This window comes from Dendrobates tinctorius, unplaced genomic scaffold (assembly GCF_039654945.1).
Source record: "Dendrobates tinctorius isolate UK_male_01 unplaced genomic scaffold, ASM3965494v1 ptg000155l, whole genome shotgun sequence".
Taxonomy (NCBI): Eukaryota; Metazoa; Chordata; class Amphibia; order Anura; family Dendrobatidae; genus Dendrobates; species Dendrobates tinctorius.
In genome coordinates this window covers 1,939,221-1,963,325 of record NW_027361822.1, presented here as the reverse complement: position 1 = coordinate 1,963,325, position 24,105 = coordinate 1,939,221, and the positions used below count along the sequence as shown (strand labels likewise).

At 43.2% G+C, this 24,105-nt stretch overlaps 1 protein-coding gene across 2 annotated transcripts; it reads left to right on the top strand.

Moving 5' to 3' along the window:
- The first annotated feature begins 821 nt into the window (after positions 1–821).
- On the top strand, positions 822–20,614 carry LOC141050951 (uncharacterized). 2 transcript variants are annotated; one of them, XM_073547675.1, is made up of 7 exons: positions 822–879; positions 1,104–1,253; positions 1,383–1,562; positions 1,645–1,768; positions 3,482–3,579; positions 5,040–5,130; positions 18,145–20,614. In XM_073547675.1, exons 1-7 carry the CDS (start codon positions 853–855, stop codon positions 19,485–19,487), a joined length of 2,013 nt encoding a protein of 670 aa, XP_073403776.1. In that variant the 5' UTR covers positions 822–852; the 3' UTR covers positions 19,488–20,614. The 2 variants fall into 2 exon arrangements, with proteins under 2 accessions (XP_073403776.1, XP_073403775.1); XM_073547674.1 differs by lacking the exon at positions 822–879 and having other exon boundaries at positions 902–1,253.
- Positions 20,615–24,105: the final 3,491 nt, after the last annotated feature.

The window sequence follows — 24,105 nt, the reverse complement described above, 5'->3', positions numbered from 1 at the left end:
GGTCTAGGACAGCCCCCAGTGAAAGATCCGCGAGGTGCGTTACTGTGACTGGAGCAAAGGTGCAGGTACCCGAGCCTGGAGACAGTGTGAAGAAGCTGCGGTGCATGTTTGGTGGTCGTCATGAGGATGACGAATAAATCCGGAACTGTTACACGTGAAATCTGTCTCCGCCTCGTCCTTGGTGTCTGCGGCGTCCGAACAGGGTAAGCAGTGGTCCACCCCCCAAGCCTGGCCCCCTACCACACACACACGGCTCTGCGCCGTACACCTTGTACACGCACGGTTCTGCTCCGTACACCTCGTACACACACGGCTCCGCTCCGTACACCTCGTACACACACGGCTCCGCTCCGTACACCTCGTACACACATGGCTCCGCTCCGTACACCTCGTACACACACGGCTAGACTCCGTACACCTCGTACACACATGGCTCCGCTCCGTACACCTCATACACACACGGCTCCGCTCCGTACACCTCGTACACACCCGGCTCCGCTCCGTACACCTCGTACACACGCGGCTCCGCTCCGTACACCTCGTACACACCCGGCTCCGCTCCGTACACCTCGTACACACACGGCTCCGCTCCGTACACCTCGTACACACATGGCTCCGCTCCGTACACCTCGTACACACACGGCTAGACTCCGTACACCTCGTACACACACGGCTCTGCTACATCCACCTTGTAAACCCCTCCTGACCCCACACAGAAACTTCCCCTCATCCAGCACCATGACAACCAGCACAGCAGAGTCCTGCATACACTGAGGCCCCTGATCATGTGACCCCTGACTCCTCCCCTCCTGTGACCTCATCCCAGGTCCTGTGCGCACAGAGCAGCCATATATGTGGTGTGCGGCTCTGCAGGTAGAGGTAGGTGCTGGAGATTCCCCATTACTGGGGGCAGGGGACATTAACCCCCTCAGTGCTGAGCCTGGGATAAATCTCTGCATGTGACTATAATGGGATTGTGTATTATACCGGGGGCAGGACGGGGCCATGACTGGATGTAGTGATCATGTGAAGCCGGTAACAGCTCCGGAGATTTCTTACATGGGATCTTTATGATGTTACATCGTCATCTTCTCCCCATTCAGGTCCCCACAATATCGGATCCTCTCAGTGGAGATCTTCTATATAAGAGAATTCTCCTGAGTGACCCTACAAGGATGGATAGGGACAGGGACAAGATGGCGGAGAGGATATTACACCTCACCCTAGAGATCCTCTTCCGGCTTACTGGAGAGGTGAGAGATTCTGATGACGTCACATTACATCATTCTTATCTATGGGAATAACAGATGGACAGAACTGGAGAGGTGAGGACTCTGGAAATGTCTGTAGTGAGATTTATTAATGTGTCTCTCCATAACCAGGATTACACAGTAGTGAAGAAGACCTCTAGGGGGCGCTGTCAGGCCCCTGTGTCTGAGGGATGGGGAAGACCCCTGAGCCCAATCACGGGGCCTCCACCTCACCCCCTGATACATGAGGACATCAATGACCAGAAGATCCTAGAACTCACCTACAAGATGATTGAGCTACTGACAGGAGAGGTGACACTGCTGGGAATGCTGGGACATTATACAGTAACGCTATGGAGGGATCGGGGGATGACGGTATCATTGTATGTGTCAGGTTCCTATAAGGTGTCAGGATGTCACCGTCTATTTCTCCATGGAGGAGTGGGAGTATTTAGAAGGACACAAAGATCTGTACAAGGACGTCATGATGGAGGATCCTCAGCCCCTCACACCACCAGGTAATAGACAGGACTAAATACACACGGCCTATAATTACAGTTGTGGCCAAAAGTATTGACACCCCTGCAATTCTGTCAGACAATACTCAGTTTCTTCCTGAAAATGAATGCAAACACAAATTCTTTGGTATTATTATCTTCATTTAATTTGTCTTAAATGAAAAAACACAAAAGAGAATGAAGCAAAAAGCAAAACATCGATCATTTCACACAAAACTCCAAAAATGGGCCAGACAAAAGTATTGGCACCCTCAGCCTAATACTTGGTTGCACAACCTTTAGCCAAAATAACTGCGACCAACCGCTTCCGGTAACCATCAATGAGTTTATTACAATGCTCTGCTGGAATTTTAGACCATTCTTCTTTGGCAAACTACTCCAGGTCCCTGATATTTGAAGGGTGCCTTCTCCAAACTGCCATTTTTAGATCTCTCCACAGGTGTTCTATGGGATTCAGGTCTGGACTCATTGCTGGCCACCTTAGAAGTCTCCAGTGCTCTCTCTCAAACCATTTTCTAGTGCTTTTTGAAGTGTTTTGGGTCATTGTCCTGCTGGAAGACCCATGACCTCTGAGGGCGACCCAGCTTTCTCACACTGGGCCCTACATTATGCTGCAAAATTTGGTGATAGTCTTCAGACTTCATAATGCCATGCACACGGTCAAGCAGTCCAGAGGCAGCTAAGCAACCCCAAAACATCAGGGAACCTCCGCCATGTTTGACTGTAGGGACCGTGTTCTTTTATTGAATGCCTCTTTTTTTTCTCCTGTAAACTCTATGTTGATGCCTTTGCCTAAAAAGCTCTACTTTTGTCTCATCTGACCAGAGAACATTCTTCCAAAACGTTTTAGGCTTTTTCAGGTAAGTTTTGGTAAACTCCAGCCTGGCTTTTTTATGTCTCGGGGTAAGAAGTGGGGTCTTCCTGGGTCTCCTACCATACAGTCCCTTTTCATTCAGACGCCGACGGATAGTATGGGTTGACACTGTTGTACCCTCGGACTGCAGGGCAGCTTGAACTTGTTTGGATGTTAGTCGAGGTTCTTTATCCAACATCCGCACAATCTTGCGTTGAAATCTCTTGTCAATTTTTCTTTTCCGTCCACATCTAGGGAGGTTAGCCACAGTGCCATGGGCTTTAAACTTCTTGATGACACTGCACACAGTAGACACAGGAACATTCAGGTCTTTGGAGATGGACTTGTAGCCTTGAGATTGCTCATGCTTCCTCACAATTTGGTTTCTCAAGTCCTCAGACAGTTCTTTGGTCTTCTTTCTTTTCTCCATGCACAATGTGGTACACACAAGGACACAGGACAGAGGTTGAGTCAACTTTAATCCATGTCAACTGGCTGCAAGTGTGATTTAGTTATTGCCAATACCTGTTAGGTGCCACAGGTAAGTTACAGGTGCTGTTAATTACACAAATTAGAGAAGCATCACATGATTTTTCGAACAGTGCCAATACTTTTGTCCACCCTCTTTTTTTATGTTTGGTGTGGAATTATATCCAATTTGGCTTTAGGACAATTCTTTTTGTGTTTTTTCATTTAAGACAAATTAAATGAAGATAATAATACCAAAGAATTTGTGTTTGCAATAATTTTCAGGAAGAAACTGAGTATTATCTGACAGAATTGCAGGGGTGTCAATACTTTTGGCCACAACTGTATCTGTATGTAGAGAATGAATTCAGTCCTGTATGTGTTTCCTCCAGATCTATCCGGTGAGAGGACAACACCAGAGAGATGTCCCCGTCCTCTTCTTCCACAGGACTGTAAGCAAGAAGATCCCAATGTTCTTCAGGATCATCAGGTAGATGGAGAGAAGATGTCATGAGATCTCCCCTATGATGTGTAGAAGCTGTGAGGATCTTGTGCTCAGTCTTGTTTTATTCACCAGTATTATACACTGAATGGACAATGTATTAGAGACTCCGACACTTTCTTAATTGAAACTTTCCTGTGTAGAGAGATTAGACCTGTAACCCCGGAGTATAATATAAAATAAAGTGATGATTTTTCAGTGTGAAATCACATTATACTGGGAATATTGAGCGCTTCATTTAGGCATGGTTGTCAGTGTTATGGTAAGACCCAAATTAAAAAGAAACCTCTCAAACGCAAGATGTTTTTCGTCAAAAATATAAGTTCTGAAAATATTATGATTAAGGAAAAAAATACAATGAAAGTGGATCCTGTGGACGTAAACGACTTGTCGAGGAGGTTATCAGTAATTGTGCTGAGGAGCAGGTAGTGCACAGTCTTGTAAATTTCACATGAATGGAGCAATGGTGTCCAACTAACGTGTTAGAATACAATGATTGGTCCTTCGCACAGATGGGTTATAACACCAGATGAATAATTCTACTGCCACCATTATGTGAGGGAAGTAGAAAGAAAAAACTTAATTGAGTAAAAATTATATCTCTGAGCAGTGAAAAACAGTGTCTAGTCAGATGACTCCAGATTTCTGTTGCACCATGCTGATTAGTGGGTCAGAATTTAATGCAAGCAGCATGAATCCATGTGTCCTTTCTGTCAGGTGTAGTAATGGCAGAGGATGTTTTCTTGGCTCATCCTGGGTCCTTGATCTGTGGATGGATGTTTGGACATTAGGGCTTCCATAAGCATTTTGACTAACCAAGTTCATCACTTCGTGGCAGCTGTTTCCCCAACATTAGAAGGACAATGCACCATGACTCAATGGTCTACTAATGGATTGATTCAAGGAACATTACAGAGAGTGTTTATTGCTTCCCCGGCCTTCATAGTCCTTATATTTTAATCTTCTAATGCATCTCTAGGATGAGTTTAAAGAGACTGTTCACCACATTTTAGCATCTCCATCATATTTGCGGCAATAGCAAGAAGTTATCCTGTCAGGATGGGCCAATACTCCTTCATTCATCTAGTGGAATCTATTACAGGATGAATGGCTGAGGTTCTGAAAAGAAAAAGTCGCTAGACGGGTGTCTCTAGTATTGTGGCCATTCAGTGTATGTGTTATATCTGGTGGAGATGACAGGATAAAGCTGATCATGGACATTAGATGGGGTCTGGATCTTCTCACAGTTTTCTGGTTATGGAGATTGCTGGGTACATTAGGAGCCGACAGATTGATGTATACCGACCCGCAGCTATGTGATAACTACTTCTCTCATTTTTTTGATCATCATGATCATTTATGATCTTTTTAGTTTTTTTTTCTGAATCAATTCTTACAATATCTTACATTATCTCATCTATCTGTGACGCTTACAATCTGTGTTTCAGGGTGAAGATCTGCCCCATAGTAATACTACAGAGACATATGTGAGGGGTGATGAGCGGTGTAAAGAGGAGATTCCTACAGATAACCGCACAGGTGAGTATAACTTAAAAAAACAATCAGCGCCAGAAACACATGTCGGAGTTGTCACCATCCCAGAGGGAACACACCTCCATTAGGGTATTTCTTATTTATGCGCCATGATTGTGCACATAATAATGTAAGATTATTCTTGTGACCTGTTCAGACATTTCATCTCTTGCTCATATCTGGTCAGTTTAAACCCTTCACCCCCAAGGGTGGTTTGCACGTTCATGACCGGGCCAATTTTTACAATTCTGACCACTGTACCTTTATGAGGTCATAACTCTGGAACGCTTCCATGGATCCCGGTGATTCTGACATTGTTTTCTCGTGACATATTGTACTTCATGTTAGTGGTAAAATTTCATTCAAATAACTTGCGTTTATTTGTGAGAAAAACGGAAATTTGGCGAAAATTTTGCAATTTTCCAACTTTGAATTTTTATGCCCTTAAATCACAGAGATACGGCACACAAAAAACTTGATAACTAACATTTCCCACATGTTTACTTTACATCAGCACAATTTTGGAACCAAAATTTTTTTTTGTTAGGAAGTTATAAGGGTTAAAAGTTGACCAGCGATTTCTCATTTTTACAACACCATTTTATTTTTAGGACCACATCACATTTGAAGCCACTTTGAGGGGTCTATATGATAGAAAATACCCAAAAGTGACACCATTCTAAAAACTGCACCCCTTAAGGTGCTCAAAACCACATTCAAGAAGTTTATTAACCCTTTAGGTGCGTCACAGGAATTTTTTTGAATATTTAAAAAAAAATGAACATCTAACTTTTTTTCATAAAAAAAATAATTCAGGTTCAATTTTTTTTATTTTACCAAGGGTAACAGGAGAAATTGGACTGCAAAAGTTATTGTGCAATTTGTCCTGAGTACGCAGATACCTGATATGTGGGGGGGAACGACTGTTTCGGCGCATGGCAGAGCTCAGAATGGAAGGAGCGCCGTTTGACTTTTTCAATGCAAAATTGGCTGGAATTCAGATTGGACGCCATGTCACGTTTGGAGAGTCCCTGATGTACCTAAACAGTGGAAACCCCCTACAAGTGACCCCATTTTGGAAACTAGACCCCCCAAGGAACTTATCTAGATATGTGGTGAGAACTTTGAACCCACAAGGGCTTTACAAAAGTTTATAACGTACAGCGGTACAATTAAAAAATCATATTTTTTCCACAAAAATGATCTTTTCACCCTCAATTCTTATTTTTCCAAGGTTAACAGGACCCTAAAAGTTATTGTGCAATTTGTCCTGAGTACGCTGATACCACACATGTGGGGGTAAACCACTATTTGGGCGCATGGCAGAGCTCGGAAGGGAAGCAGCGCCATTTGACGTTTTTGGCTTGAATTGAGATCGGACACCATGTCGCGTTTGGAAAACCCCTGATGTACCAAAACAGTGGAAACCCCCCACAAATGACACCATTTTGGAAACTAGACCCCCTAAGGAACTTATCTAGATGTGTGGTGAGCACTTTGACCCCCCCCAGTGCTTCACAGAAGTTTAAAACGCCCGGGCGTGAAAATAAAAAATTCGTATTTTTTCCACAAACATGATCTTCTAGTCACCATTTTTTTATTTTCCCAAGGGTACCAGGAGAAATTGGACCTTAAAAGTTGTTGTCCAATTTGTCCTGAGTATGCTGATACCCCATATGTGGGAGAAAACTACTGTATGGGCACACGTCGGGGCTCGGAAGGGAAGTAGTGACGTTTTGGAATGCAGACTTTGATGGAATGGTCTGCGGGTGTCATGTGCGTTTGGAGAGCCCCTGATGTACCTAAACTATTGAAACTCCCCACAAGTGACCCCATTTTGGACACTAGACCCCCCACGGAACTTATCTAGATGTGTGGTGAGCACTTTGAACCCCCAAGAAGTTTATAACACTCGGACGTGAAAATAAAAAAAATCATTTTTTTCCACAAAAATGATATTTTTGCCCCCAATTTTTTATTTTCCTAAGGGTAACAGGAGAAATTGGACCCCAAAAATTGTTTTGCAATTTGTCCTGAGTAGGCTGATACCCTACATGTGGGGGTAAAACACTGTTTGGGCGCATGGCAGAGCTTGGAAGGGAAGGAGCACCATTTGACTTTTTCAACTCAGAATTGGCTGGAATTGAGATCAGACGCCATGTTGCATTTGGAGAGCCCCTGATATGCCCAAACAGTGGAAACCCCCAATTATAACTCCAACCCTAACCCCAACATGCCCCTAGCCCTAACCCTAGCCCTAACCCTACCGCAACACACCCCTTACCCTAACCCTAGCCCTAACCCTAATGGAAAAATGGAAATAAATACATTTTTTTTATTTTATTATTTTTCCCTAACTAAGGGGGTGATAACGGGGGGTTTGATTTACTATTTATGGCGGTTTTTATATTTGGCGGCTGTTGCACGCTAAAAGACGCTTTTTATTGTAAAAATAGTTTTTGCATCACCACATTTTGAGAGCTATAATTTTTCCGTATTTTGACCCACCGGGTCATGTGAGGTCTTATTTTTTGCGGGACGAGTTGACGTTTTTATTGGTACCATTTTCCGGCACGTGAAATTTTTTGATCGCTTTTTATTCCGATTTTTGGGACGCAGAATGAAGAAAAACCAGCGTTTCATGAATTTCTTTTGGGGGGGTGCGTTTACACCGTTCCGTGTGCGGTAAAATTGATAAAGCGGTTTTATTCTTCGGGTCAGTACGGTTACAGCGATACCTCATTTAGGTCGTTTTTTTATGTTTTTGTCGGTTTTATGCAATGAAAACTATTTTATATAAAAAATAATTATTTTTGCATCGCTTTATTCTGCGAGCTATAACTTTTTTATTTTTTCGCTGATGATGCTGTGTGGCGGCTCGTTTTTTGCGGGACAAGATGACGTTTTCAGCGGTACCATGGATATTTATATGCGTCTTTTTGATCGCGCGTTATTACACTTTTTGTTTGGCAGTATGATAATAAATCATTATTTTTTGCTTCGTTTATTTTTATTTTTTAAGGGGTTCACTAAAGGGGTTAACTAATGGGACAGTTTTATAGGGCGGGTCGTTACGGACGCGGCGATACGTAATATGTGTACTTTTATTGTTTTTTTATTATTTCCAAAAAATGGATTTATTGGGGGAATATTTTTTTTTTTTTTTTTTTTTTTAATTATTTTTACACTTTTTTTTTTTTATTTTTTTTTTTTTTACTTTATTAAATAGTCCCAGGTGGGACATCACTGTCCTGTGACAGATCGCTGATCTGTCACATCACAGATCACTGTGACAGATCAGCGATCTGACACAGGCACTGCAGAAGGCTTACTCATGCCTGCGCTTTGCAGGCACTGAGGAAGCCAGCTTCCTCAGGCCCCCGAAGGCCCCCGTCGCCATCTTGGATTCGGGGGCCTGGAGGAAAGGAGTCCCCCGCAGCAGCGCTGCACATTGTGCTGCCGTGGGGGGCTCAGGGAAGCACGGAGGGAGCCCCCTCCCTGCCGATGCTTCCCTTTAACTCCCGGTACACCGCGATCATGTTTGATCGCGGTGTGCAAGGGGTTAACGTGTCGGGGGCGGTCCGTGACCGCCCCTGACACATTGTGCCGGGTGTCAGCTGTGATAATCAGCTGACACCCGGCCGCAATCAGCGGCGCTCACCACGTGGGCGCCGCTGATCGCGCCCGACGTACTATCCCGTCCATGGGCATAGGGGCCCAGGTCCCATGGACGGGATATACCGTCGGATGTCGGGAAGGGGTTAAAACCGATTTTGGTTCCCATCCTCATTATTGTACACTGAAGTTATATATTCTGATGGCTTGCCTTTTGTGATTTCTTTTTCTGTGTGACAAAAGATTTTGATAGCTTTTAATTCACTCTTTAACTATCTAGTATTGATTTTGTTGTAGGTTACAGTTCTGTAATCATGGCGCTTTTTTGGTACCATGACATATAAGACACTTATCTGTTTTCGTTCCTTTTGTTTTTGCCACTTTTGATGCAGAAGAGATACTTCTGTATTCACAGTCCTGTTTAACCCCTTTCTGCCATATGACGTATTATCCAGTCCATGTGCCCTGGGACTTAATTCCCAAGGACGGGATAGTACGTCATAGCGATTAGCGGCGCTCACGGGGGGAGCGCTGCTGATCGCGGCCGGGTGTCTGCTGATTATCACAGCTGACACCAGGCACTATGTGTCAGGGACGGTCACGGACCGCCCCCGGCACGTTAACCCCTGGCACACTGCGATCAAACACAATCGCAGTGTACCGGGGGTTTAGGGAAGCATCGGCAGGAAGGGGGCTCCCTCCATGCTTCCCTGAGACCCCCGCAGCAGCGCTATGTGCAGCGCTGCTGCGGGGGCCTCCTTCCCTGCAGGTAACCAGATCCAGTATGGCAGCGGGGGCCTGCAGGGAGCCGGCTTCCTCACTGCCTGCACAGCGCAGGCATGAGGAAGCCTTGTACAGTGCCTGTGTGAGATCGCTGATCTGTCACAGCGCTCTGTAATGTGTCAGATCAGCGATCTTAAACATGACAGTTATGTCCCCCCTGGGATAATGTAATAAAGTTAAAAAAAAAAAGTGTAAAAATAATTTATAAAAAATCGCTAAATAAATTAAAAAAAAAAATTCCCTAATTCATTTTTTGGAATTAAAAAAAAAAGCAAAAAAACAATAAAAGTACAAATATTTAGTATCGCCGCATCCGTAACGACCCACCTTATAAAACTGTCCCATTAGTTAACCCCTTTAGCGAACCCCTTAAAAAATAAAAATAAAAAAACAAGCAAAAAATAATGATTTATTATCATACCGCCAAACAAAAAGTGCAATAACGCGCGATCAAAAAGACGCATATAAATATCCATGGTACCGCTGAAAATGTCATCTTGTACCGCAAAAAACGAGCCGCCACACAGCATCATCAGAGAAAAAGTAAAAGTTATAGCTCGCAGAATAAAGCGATGCAAAAATAATTATTTTTTATATAAAATTGTTTTCATTGCATGAAAGCGCCAAAACATAAAAAAATGACATAAATGAGGTATCGCTGTAACCGTACTGACCCGAAGAATAAAACTGCTTTATCAATTTTACTGCACGCGGAATGGTGTAAACGCACCCCCCAAAAGAAATTCATGAAATGCTGGTTTTTGTTCATTCTGCGTCCCAAAAATCAGAATAAAAAGCGATCAAAAAATTTCACATGCCCGAAAATGGTACCAATAAAAACGTCAACTCGTCCCGCAAAAAATAAGACCTCACGTGCCTCGGTGGGTCAAAATATGGAAAAATTATAGCTCTCAATATGTGGTGATGCAAAAACTATTTTTACAATAAAAAGCGTCTTTTAGCGTGTGACAGCTGCCAAATATAAAAACCCGCTATAAATAGTAATTCAAACCCCCCTTTATCACCCCCTTAGTTAGGGAAAAATAAAGTTAAAAAAATGTATTTATTTCCATTCTCCCACTAGGGTTAGGGCTAGGATTAGGGCTGAGATTAGGGTTAGGGGTGTGTTGGGGTTAGGGTTGGAGTTATAATTGGGGTGTTTCCACTGTTTAGGCACATCAGGGGCTCTCCAAATGCAACATGGCGTCTGATCTCAATTCCAGCCAATTCTGCGTTGAAAAAGTCAAATGGTGCTCCTTCCCTTCCAAGCTCTGCCGTGCACCCAAACAGTGTTTTACACCCTCATATGGGGTATCAGCCTACTCAGGACAAATTGCAAAACAACTTCTGGGGTCCAATTTCTCCTGGTACCCTTGGGAAAATAAAAAATTGGGGACTAAAAGATCATGTTTGTGGAAAAAATATGATTTTTTTTATTTTCACGCCCAGGTGTTATAAATTTCTGTGAAGCACTGGGGGGTTCAAAGTGCTCACCACACATATAGATAAGTTCCTTAGGGGGTCTAGTTTCCAAAATGGGGTCACATGTTGGGGGTTTCCACCATTTAGGCACATCAGGGGCTTTCCAAATGCCGCATGGCGTCCGATCCCAATTCCAGCCCAAAAAGTCAAATGGTGCTGCTTCCATTCCGAGCTCTGCCATGCGCCCAAATAGTGGTTTACCCGCACTTATGGGGTATCAGCGTGCTCAGGACAAATTGTACAATAACTTTTAGGGTCCTGTTACCCTTGGGAAAATAAAAATTGGGCGTGAAAAGATCATTTTTGTGGAAAAAATATGATTTTTTTTTAATTTTTATAAACTTCTGTGAAGCACTTGGGGGTTCAAAGTGCTCACCACACATCTAAATAAGTTCCTTGGGGGGGGTATAGTTTCCAAAATGGGGTCACTTGTGGGGAGTTTCAACAGTTTAGGCACATCAGAGGCTTTCCAAACGCGACATGACACCCGCACACCATTCCATCAAAGTCTGCATTCCAAAACGTCACTACTTCCCTTCCGAGCCCCGACGTGTGCCCATACGCCTCCCGATGAAGCGAAAGCGAATCGCATGTCGGGTCAGAGGAACACCGTTCACGTGACATAGCAGCGGTCCACTCAGGTAATCATATTATTTCTATCAGCTTATATGTATCCTAAAACCTGCACTTTGCTTTATGACCACCGATAGGTCGAAGTTTTATTAGTGTAGATACAGAGGTTTTTATTAGGAATTTCATTGGGCATTTATTAATGTGTATTGGTTCCTGGCTGGGCCACTTTGGATTTTTTGAGGCACAATTCAAATGTTTGAACATTGTTGCAAGGCACTGGTATTCAGTGGTGTGCTTCAATTGATATAAACTATATAGCATCTAGATATAATCCTGCTGCTAAGTGGCATCACATGGGATGGTATTAATTCCCTCTCTCTTCTGTTTGTATTTGCACCTTTCTGGTTATTTTTAAATGAAGTATCAATATGATTTTTTTTTTAATCTTCATGGTATTTCACTTCATTTTTTCCTATACACTAATAGGGGTGAATTAGAAGTGCATGGCTTGGTATTATTGTGAAGTACCTAACGGTTATATTTGGGACTTAAAATTGTGAATTAAGTGTGCCCATACAGTAGTTTTCTCCCACATATGGGGTAACAACGTGCTCAGGACAAATTGGACAACAACTTTTGGGGTCCAATTTCTCCTGTTACCCTTGGGAAAAATAAAAAAATTGGGGACTAAAAGATCATGTTTGTGGAAAAAATATGATTTTTTTTATTTTCACGCCCAGGCGTTATAGACTTCTGTGAAGCACTGGGGGGGTTCAAAGTGCTCATCACACATATAGATAAGTTTCTTAGAGGGTTTAGTTTCCAAAATGGGGTCACATGTGGGGGGTTTCCACCATTTAGGCACATCAGGGGCTTTCCAAATGCCGCATGGCGTCCGATCCCAATTCCAGCCAAAAAAAGTCAAATGGCTCTGCTTCCATTCCGAGCTCTGCCATGCTCCCAAATAGTGGTTTACCCGCACTTATGGGGTATCAGCGTACTCAGGACAAATTGTACAATAACTTTTAGGGTCCTGTTACCCTTGGGAAAATAAAAATTGGGGGTGAAAAGATCATTTTTGTGGAAAAAATATGATTTTTTTTTAATTGTACGGCTGTACGTTATAAACTTCTGTGAAGCCCTTGTGGGTTCAAAGTTCTCACCACATATCTAGATAAGTTCCTTGGGGGGTCTAGTTTCCAAAATGGGGTCACTTGTGGGGGGTTTCCACTGTTTAGGCACATCAGGGCTCTCCAAACATAACATGGCGTCCGATCTGAATTCCAGCCAATTTTGCATTGAAAAAGTCAAACAGCGCTCCTTCCCTTCTGAGCTCTGCCATGCGCCGAAACAGTGGTTCCCCCCCACATATCAGGTATCAGTGTACTCAGGACAAATTGCACAATAACTTTTGCAGTCCAATTCCTCCTGTTACCCTTGGTAAAATAAAAAAAATTGGACCTGAAGTACATTTTTTTTGTGAAAAAAAAGTTAAATGTTCATTTTTTTTTTTAAACATTCAAAAAATTCCTGTGAAGGATTAATAAACTTCTCGAATGTGGTTTTGAGCACCTTAAGGGGTGCAGTTTTTAGAATGGTGTCACTTTTGGGTATTTTCTATCATATAGACCCCTCAAAGTGGCTTCAAATGTGATGTGGTGCATAAAAATAAAATGGTGTTGTAAAAATGAGAAATCGCTGGTCAACTTTTAACCCTTATAACTTCCTAACAAAACAAATTGTGGTTCCAAAATTGTGCTGATGTAAAGTAAACATGTGGGAAATGTTACTTAAGTTTTTTGTGTGCCGTATCTCTGTGATTTAAGGGCATAAAAATTCAAAGATGGAAAATTGCGAAATTTTCAATATTTTTGCCAAATTTTCATTTTTTTCACAAATAAACGCAAGTTATTTGAATGAAATTTTACCACTAACATGAAGTACAATATGTAATCAGAAAACAATATCAGAATCACCGGGATCCATGGAAGCTTTTGAGAGTTATTACCTCATAAAGGGACAGTGGTCATAATTGGCCCGGTCATGAACATGCAAACCACCCTTGGGGGTTAAGGGGTTAATACAGGACACTCAGTGGATGTCTCTTAATATAATTTTGAAGGTTATCAATGCTGGGGATCCAAACTCAGGACTCTGATATAAAAGGTAGAAACAATACAAGTGAGCCACAGACTGCTCTGTTATGTACAAGAGAATTTCCTCAGCCTAAAAACGTCAAAAGCATTCTTCTTTACCAGCATAATATAAATTTACATATAGATATTATGCCAGTACATTATAAATGCTGAAAAGTAGATTTCTATCTACGGAATTACTATTAAAAATTGTGCAAAATCATCCCAGTAAACATGGACACATTTTGTATTCCTGTAATTGTAACAATATTTACAAAAAATACAAAACTTGTACTTGCACCAAAGCCATGGCTTATTTTTACATGACAGTACTGCTGTGTTTTATGCTAGATACATGTATATACCTAAATTTACATTGCTCAAAAAAATAAAATACCACATCCTAGATATCTCTGATTGAAATATTTCAGTTGCTAATTTTTATTCATTGCATAGTGAAATGTGTTCAGAACAATAAAACATAACAATTATCAATGTAAATCAAAATGAATATCCCATGGAGGTCTGGATTTGGAATGATACTCAAAATCAAAGAGAAAAATAAAATTGCAGACTGATCCAACTTCAGTGGAAATGTCTCATGACAAGGAAAAGATGCTCTGTATTGTGTGTGACCTCCCTACTGTACAATGCTTGGGCATGCTCCTGGTGTCTTGAGGGATCTGCTCGCAGACCTGGACTAAAGCATCCGCCATCTCCTGGACTGTCTGTGGTGCAACGTGACGTTGGTGGATGGAGCGAGACATGATGTCCCAGATGTGCTCAATCGGATTCAGGTCTGGGGAATGGGCGGGCCAGTCCATAGCTTCAATGCCTTCATCTTGCAGGAACTGCTGACACACTCCAGCCACATGAGGTCTGGCATTGTCCTGAATTAGGAGGAACCCAGAGCCCAACACACCAGCATATGGTCTCACAAGGGGTCTGAGGATCTCATCTTGGTACCTAATGGTAGTCAGGCTACCTCTGGTGAGCACATGGAGGGCTATGCAGCCCTCCAAAGAAATGGCACCCCACACTGTTGTGAGCTCATTTTCTGCTCCACCAGTTGAGAGTTCCCCTTCCGTTCTCCCTCTAGTGGTGACGGGAGGTAGTGAGGTTGGTTTAAGTGGTAGTGATCTGCCACCTGGTGAGGAAGATAATGATTGGATCTCTGGAGTATCAGACTGGATATAAGACAGCCGACGCCCTATCCAGGTGCTGGTGATTCAGTCTGCGTCTCAGGTCTAGGACTCAGCTCTGTTCCAGTCTTCTCAAAGATAAGTTTGTTTTTTGCTAATGTTCACACTTGCTCTTGTTGGTCTTTTCAGTTTTTTGTGTGGTCAGCCACCCCTTATTTGCCAAATTCCCTTTTTTTGTCCCTTATTAGATTGGCCTCTTTTTGCTCTGTCTCAGAATATTTCAGAGTGCTGATATAGTGGGAGAAGTCTAGTGACTTCAGGGTTAATTTTGCTATCAGTTGTGTTGGACATTTTGTAGGGTTTTTTGGCAGACTGCAGACAGTGTCTTTGCTTTCCTGTCCTTTCTAGTTAGTCGGGCCCCATCGTTTGCTCAGCCTATTTTCCTGCCTTTGTTTGTGTTTTCATCTTTTTTCACCGTCAATACATGTGGCGGGCTGTCTCTCCTTTGGGGTCTGCTCTGGGGCAGTTAGCTTTCCTCTTTTCCTGCTTTAGGCTTATCTAGTTCTCCGGTTGTGACGAGGCGTCTAGGACCACCGTAGGAACGCTCCATGACTGCTGCTAGTTGCGTGTTAGGATCAGGGGTCTGCAGTCTGCATAGTTACCAACCTCTTTGGTTTTCTGAGACTTAGCTTGTTTTGTTTTTTATTTCCTACTCGGCTACTCGTTCATAACACCACACCATTACTGACCCACTGCCAAACCGGTCATGCTGAAGGATGTTGCAGGCAGCAGATCACTCTCCACGGCATTTCCAGACTCTGTAACATGTGTCACATGTGGTCAGTGTGAACCTGCTTTCATCTGTGAAGAGCAGATGGAGCCAGTGGCGAATTTGCCAATCCTGGTGTTCTGTGGCAAATGCCAAGCATCCTGCACGGTGTTGGGCTGTGAGCACAACTCCCATCTGTTGACGTTGGGCCTTCAGACCATCCTCATGGAGTCAGATTTGTGGCCTGCTGGAGGTCATTTTGCAGGGCTCTGGCAGTGCTCCTCCTGTTCCTCCTTGCACAAAGGAGGAAGTAGAGGTCCTGCTGCTGGGTTGTTGCCCTCCTATGGCCACCTCCATGTCTCCTGGTGTACTGGCCTTTCTCCTGGTAGCGCCTCCAGCCTCTGGACACTACGCTGACAGACACAGCAAACCTTGCCACAGCTCGCATTGATGTGCCATCCTGGATGAGCTGCACTACGTGAGCCACTTGTGTGGGTTGTAGAGGCCGTCTCATGCTACCACGAGTGTAAAAGCACAACCAACATTCAAAAGTGACCAAAACATCAGCCAGAAAGCATTGGTACTGAGATGTGGTCTGTGGTCCCCACCTGCAGAACCACTCCTTTATTGAGGGTGTCTTGATAATTGCCAATAATTCTCATCTGTTTATTTCATTTGCACAACAGTATGTGAAATTGATTGTCAATCAGTGTTGCTTCCTAAGTGGACAGTTTGATTTCACAGAAGTTTGATTTACTTGTAGTTATATGCTGTTGTTTAAGTGTTCCCTTTATTTTTTTGAGCAGTGTATATACCTGTCACGAAGGGTATGAGAGATGAACACTGTCTAATAGCACTTACTTAAAGTTGACTGTATGAAACTGCAAATGATTGGTGACAGATTTAAACCAGAATCTATAGTGAAATTATTGAAAAAGCACAATCTGGTGATCTGTGACGGATTGCACAGGGGAAGGGGTGTGTCGCCTTCACTCACCTTTGGGGAGGGGAGAGAAGGACCCAGCAGGGATCGGCTCTCTGGTGCCATCACTTGCCCCAGGTCAGTCAGGGAACTGCACCGAGGGCAAATAGTCACCGGAAAAGCTTCCCTTATAGGTATGAGTTATTGAGGCACTCCCAGTGAAGGGGGATATACATCACCAGTCCAGGCTGGGGATATATATATATATATATATAAACCTCCCGACCGTCACTGTCAGGGCTCCTCACTAGCACAGTACAGTATGCTGCCACCAGTTCCTCGTTCAATATAAGCCTCGTCTGACAGCAGGCTTATATATGGTCAAAAACCAACCCAAGTAGCCTACAATAACCAACTGAGCGTGCAAACGTGGGGATTCGTGTATTGAGATAAAAGAGCAGCCTAAGATTAATTTTATATTTAATTGCCAAAAAGGCGCACTAGAAAAATACAAATATATATATAAGAGCAAATATATACAGTCAGGAGTGTAGTACAAGGGTAGGGTACTGATAGGTTACAATTACAGTGTTATGTAGCATGTGACCACAGGGAGGCACTGCTGGATCACAGGTCCAAATCTTAGTTAAGGGATTTTCTTGGCTGCGTCAGCTAACGGGCCTCCTGCCAGTAGAAAAACTGAGCTCAAAATGAGGAGCTGCCTCTTATCTCCTAGGCTGCTCCCTCCCATACTGTGCCCACCGCTGGGTTGGGCCGCCTCCCTTCTCCCATATCTGAGATTATTATTTTCCAGCCAGAACAGAGGATGGCCCATAACCTCCCTTTGGTAGCTCCAAATGGGTCTGCGGCGCCGCGACTGGTTTCCACTGGATTTTATCAGTGCAGGGAGACCAAATACGGCTACTGTATTTAATTCCTGGTAGCTATGATTTATAACTCCAGGGGTGGCTGGATGTTATGGGCTCATGGGGGAAGGAATATAGATTCCGATGATATGCTCGGCTAGACTCGGAGATATTGCATTTTGTTTTTATAGGTCATTTTCTAGATTCCATAGCCCAGAGCCTTGCACTGGTTAGCCTGGGATCTGTTGTCCCACGATGTCAGCCTGAATGAACAAAGAGAGCCAGCTGGCTGCAGCTGCACAAGAGTTCACACCCTTGTGATAACCGCCAGGGACACAGAATATATGTCCTTTTGGCCCCCCTGGAGAGAGGCTGCAAAAGACTTCTTGCTAGAGTTAATTAAAGAAAAACATTTGTCTTGGAGAATTCCAAGGGTGGGGGGCTGAGTTTGGGAGCACGCATTCTGGGCCAAACTGTTTCTGATAGAGAATTCCATCAGATAGAAAAATGATATAAATTAGATATAATTTTTCCATATGTCACAGGTGGCCTAACAATATAATCTACTAGTCCATGGGTAGTAGTCTACTGTCTTATTCAGTTTAAAGCTGAATTCTATTAGAGTTTGTATGAAAATTGTATAAAATATAGAATAATATAATAATAAAATTATTAATACAATTTCAATGCAGTGTTATTGACTAATAATAAAAATATTTTTTATTCTTGGCAGATGACGGTACCAGGAGCTCAGAGGGACAGCTGATATTTTCAGATTTTGCAGCAGGTGATCATGGTTTCACATCAGATACATATGAAGAACATATAATTATCCCAGAAACACCTCAAGCCTTTCTTATGAAAAATCCATCATCGGATCCTTTTCAACAGGTCCTTTCTTCTGCTTCATTGAAGGAAAATATGAAAAACAAAAACTTTATAAGTACTGATGAGCATGAAATAACTGACACAGGGGAGAAACCATTTTTATGTTCAGAATCTGAAAAATTTTACAATATTAAACCAAGATTTTTTTCCCATTGGAGAAGTCACTCAGGAAAGAAGCTATTTTCATGTTTAAAATGTGGAAAATATTTTAAAATGAAATCACATCTTGTTACGCATCAAAAAACTCACACAGAGGACAAGCCATTTTCATGCTCAGAATGTGGGATGTGTTTTAATCGGAAAGCATATCTTGTTAAGCATCAGGTATTTCACACAGGATATAAAGCATTTAAATGTTTAGAATGTGGGAAATGTTTTACAGAGAAAAAAAATCTTGTTATACATCAGAGAACTCATACTGGAGAGCAGCCATTTTCATGTTCAGAGTGTGAGAAATGTTTTAACGAGAAGTCAAATTTGGCTAGACATCGGAGAACTCACACAGGGGAGAAACCATTTTTATGTTCTGAATGTGGGGATTGTTTTAATCAGAGATCAAATCTTGTTAGACATCAGAGAATTCACACAGGGGAGAAGCCATTTTCATGTTCAGAATGTGGGAAATGTTTTACAGATAAATCACAACTTGTTAAGCATCAAAGAAGTCACACAGGGGAGAAGCCATTTACATGTTCAGAATGTGGGAAATGTTTTACAGATAAATCACAACTTGTTAAGCATCAAAGAAGTCACACTGGGGAGAAGCCATATTTATGTTCTGAATGTGGGAAACAGTATAGCCAGAAATCCAAACTTCTTACACATCAAAGAATTCACACAGAGGAAAAGTTGTTTTCAGGTTCAGAATGTTCATTTGATCTTGTTAGACATCAGAAAGCTCACACAGTGGATAGGCCATTTTCATGTTTAGAATGTGGAAAATGTTTTAAGAAGAAAAGCGATCTTGTTAGACATCATAAAACTCACACAGGAGAGAAACCATTTTCATGCTCAGAATGTGGAAAATCTTTTATCAAGAAATACGATCTTGTTAGACATCATAGAACTCACACAAGGGAGAAACCATTTTCATGTTCAGAATGTTGGAAATGTTTTACTCAGAAATATGATCTTGTTAGACATCAAACAACTCACACAGTGGAGCAGGCATTTTCTTTTTTTGTTTAAAATCAGTACAATGTCAACATGTACACGTCAAAATTGTTGGTACCCCTCGTTTAATGACAGACAAACCGATAATGGTGACAGAAATAACTTGAATCTAACTAAAGTAATAATAAATCAAAAATCTATGAAAATGAACAAATAAAAGTCAGACATTGCTTTTCAACCATACTTCCACAGAATTAAAAAATAAATAAAACTCATGAAATAGGCCTGGACAGAAATGATGGTACTTCTGAAAATAATGTGACAAAAGGGACATGTAAATCAAGGTGTGTCCACTAATTAGCATCACAGGTGTCTACAATCTTGGAATCAGCGGGCCTGTATAGGGCTACAGATACTCAATGTACTGTTTGGTGACATGGTGTGTATCACACTCAACATGGACTAGAGAAAGCGAAGGAAAGAGTTGTCTCAGGAGATTAGAAAGAAAATAATAGACAAACATGTTAAAGGTAAAAGTTATAAGACCATCTCCAAGCAGCTTGATCTTCCTGTGACTAGTTACACATATTATTCAGAAATTTAAGCTCCATGTAACTGTAGCCAACCTCTCTGGTCTGGACGTGGCTGCAGGAGGAAAACTGATGACAAATCAAAGAGACGGCTAATATGAATGGTAACAAAAGAGCCCAGAAAAAAACTGAGTAAAGGTGAACTTCAAACTCAAGGAACATCAGTGTCACATCGTACCATTCGTCGTTGTGTGAGCCAAAGTGGACTTCATGGGAGACAACCAAGGAGGACACCATTGTTGAAAAAAATCATAAAAAAGCCAGACTGGAATTTGCCAAACTACATGTTGACAAGCCACAAAGCTTCTGGAAGAATATCCTATGGACAGATGAGACAAAAATGGAACTTTTTGGCAAGGCACATCAGCTCTATATTCACAGACAGAAAATGAAGCATATCAAGAAAAGGCAACCTTCAAACACGAGACAACTGCAGCAGTTTGATCTTGAGTGGGGCAAAATACCTGTCGAGAGGTCCAGAAGTCTCATTGACAGTTATAGGAAGCATTTGATTGCAGTGATTGCCTCAAAAGGTTCTGCAAGAAAATATTAAGTCAAGGGTACCATCATTTCTGTCCAGGCCTAGTTCATGAGTTTTATTTTATTTTAATCTGTGGAAGTATGGTTGAAAAGCAATGTCTGACTTTCATTTGTTCATTTTCATAGATTTTTGATTTATTATTACTTTTGTCAGATTCAAGTAATTTCTGTGACCTTTGTGGGTTTTTCTGTCATTAAATGAGGGGTACCAAAAATTTTGACCACGTGTGTAAATGAAAAAATAAGAGTTATGATCTAGCAAAATCACTTGTGTACAAGAAAAAAGGAAAGCAATTTTGAGCACTAAATTATTATTAGAAAATGTATTTGATTACTAATGACCATTTGTTATCGTAAAGCAATGAGAATCTCAGTATGTATAAAATATTTATCATTTGCACTTACTTTTTAAACTTCATTTTAAAAGAATTGTTTGGTGCCTCCGTCTTTCGTTCTATTTGATATTGACCATAGAGAGACGCTTCTACACATTGTCATGTCCGCCATGTCTGTCATGTCCGCCATGTATGTTTTGCTTCATGTCCCTGGGAGCGGTGTGCACGCGCATCTCGTGTCTACTATCCTGCATGTTCCCTAGAGCAGTGTGCACACTCACCTCATGACTGTTGAGCTGCGGGATGCCTGCGTTTCTGCTCTGCCTTCTGTGATCGTCTCGTCATGTCTAGAACCCCGATCATGTGTCCTTCCTATGTTCCAGCAGAGGCTGGTTCTGTATTCATCTCTGCATGTCTGGAACTCTGATCATGTGACCTGCCTAGGGTTCAGCACTGGTTCTGCAATCGTCCCTGCATGTCTGGAATCCTGATCATGTCACTGCTCCCTGTGATCCTGGAGGATCTGAACTGGAAGTTCTCCCCTGGTCCTGACCCGGAAGTGGAGGTGCTATGCCCTATATCAGACCGCCCCCTTCCTATGATCAGGGCCTGAGTATTGTGTTGGTTCCCTGCATGGCTGCTTGGTCTGCTGGGTTGCTCCCTCTATTCTGTGCCCTTGCACTTTGCTCTGTCGTGCGTCTCTACACACTCTCTGTGCTCGTATTCCGTCTCTTGTCTCGTGCTTTATCTCGTGTTGTCCTTCGTGCTTTGTTTGTCCTCGCTATGCTATGTTCTGTACCCTGTCCCTGACGTGTCTTTCTACACGTGCAGGCCACCACTCTGTACCCTGGCCCTGACGTGTCTCTCTACACGTGCAGGCCTCCGCTCTGTACCCTGTCCCTGACGTGTCTCTACACGTGTAGGCCTCGGCTCTGTACCCTGTCCCTGACGTGTCTCTCTACACGTTCAGGCCTCCGCTCTGTACCCTGTCCCTGACGTGTCTCTCTACACGTGCAGGTCACCGTTCTGTACCCTGTCTAGTCCCAAGGCTCTCCCTTGGCCCGGCTCTGGGCTTCGGCCTATGCTCCGCTGCTAGACTCTGTCCCTAGCGTGTCTCTCCACACACGCAGGCCTCGTCTTGTACTTTGCCCCTGGCATGCGCAGGACTCTGCCTCTTACCCTATGCCTTGTCTCTGATGTTTCGTGCGCCCTTGCACTTTTCGTACTAGGCTTTGCCGTGCTGTTTCGCATGCGTCTCTGTCCCTTTGCCTAGCCCTGCCTTGTGGCTCCGTGCCCTCGTACACGCGCCTGGTCGCCCTGTGCCTACCTGTTGTGCCTCAGCCGTGCCGCCTCTAGTCGTGCTCGCCTGTGTGACTCTTGCACAAAGTCTTTTGCTTACTTTGCTCTCCTCTGAACCCTGTCTTGCCTGCCGGATTCCGTAACCTGCTGACCGCTGCCAGAGGTCCGGACCTAGATGATTGCGGCCTGATGTCCGGAGCTGATTTCCACAGTCTGATTCCTGGACCCTGTCGGTCGATGCCAGCACCCCGGATTCCGATGACACCGTACCCTATCTTGGTCCCTGGCGTGTCTCTTCGCACGCGCAGGCCACCATCCCTGTACCTATCCCTGGCATGCACCTTGGCATGCGCAGGCCTCCGTCCTGTGAACCTGACCCGGGCGTGTTCGTTGACACGCATCCTGTTTCTAACTTTGTCTTGTCTCTTTGCATGGAACCCTGGTTTGCTTACCGGATGTCTGGAACCTGCCGATCACCTTCAGAGCTACAGAACCTGATGTCCCGGTTGATCGTTGCCTGCTGTCCGGAGTCCGATGTCCTTGTGCCTCTGTCTACCATCTGCACGTACCATGCTTTGGACCTCGGCGTGCTCTTGCACGCACCTTGCTCTATGTACTCTGTGTGTTCACGTTTTGCACCTGTTATACCCTGAAGTGTTCCTCATGCCTTGGACCTCGGCGTGCCCTTGCACGCATCTTGCTTTATGTACTTTGTGTGTTCACGTTTTCAACCTGTTGTACCCAGAAGTGTTCCTTAATGAAGTTTCCTTGAACTAATGTCTTGTCTCGCCTTGTCTTGTTTCCCTGAGCCGGCCGTCTGGTCCAGCTGCTGTGGTGGCTCACCCCCTTGGTCTTGCCCCTGACACTCCCTGTATAGGGGGTAGATTCTCACTAGGTCTGCTTGCCCTAGGTGGGTGGGTGCCACGACCCAGAGGGTCCACTCATTCAAAAGGAAAACGACTCAGCGTAAGCTGACGCTCATCACACATGTGATCAGGATAGTTACTGATGCAACCATCCAAAAGCCCACCTTGTGTCATCTAATTAATATGCTGACATATTAATTAGATGACACCATGGGCATACGTATAAAACAAAGTAATAGGACCCTATGCGATCTTGTTAGACATCATAAAACGCACACAGGAGAGAAACCATTTTCATGTTCAGAATGTGGGAAATGTTTTGCTCAGAAATATGATGTTGTTAGACATCAAACAAATCACACAGTGGAGTAGGCATTACAGTATAATCCATGCAAAATGATGCTTTCAGAATGTCCTGTATACAGTTTGAAGACCCTACAGTGCCTCAAATAAAATAGGCTGCCAGCATCCCCCCAATACAGCAAGATTACCCAACAGGCCCCAAATACAGTGTGCTCCATATTACACAATGATGCACCCATTGTACCTGCAATACATTTTGGTGTTCCCACTGGGACTCCAATACAGCATAAGACCACCATTGTGTCTGCATAGCAATTTGATACTCGTACTGTGTCTTGAAATATGGTATGATGTCAGCACAGTGCTACCCAATATAGTTTGGTATATTTCTACTCTCTTAGAAAAAAAACACCTAGTCCTGTTGCTAGGATACTTTGCTCTGGTCTGTACTTGGTGTAGAATTAGGTATGATTAAATGACATCATTGGCCTACTGTACACCTGTGCAAAGGCTTAATTGGAGAGCAAGGATCTAAAGACATTTGTGATGTTGAAATTGGGGCATCAGGCAGAGCTATTCACTAACGGGTTTCCCTCAATATCAGCCACGTAGTCTGCCGCTAATGCCAGTCTGCCATTGGATGATACCAACTGAGAATCAAATATTTGCCTCCACATCCTTCCCGATCATGTACAGTAGAGTCTTCCCACGCCTGATGTTGGATCAAATAGAAGAGAGAAGTGTTGGATATCTAATTTCA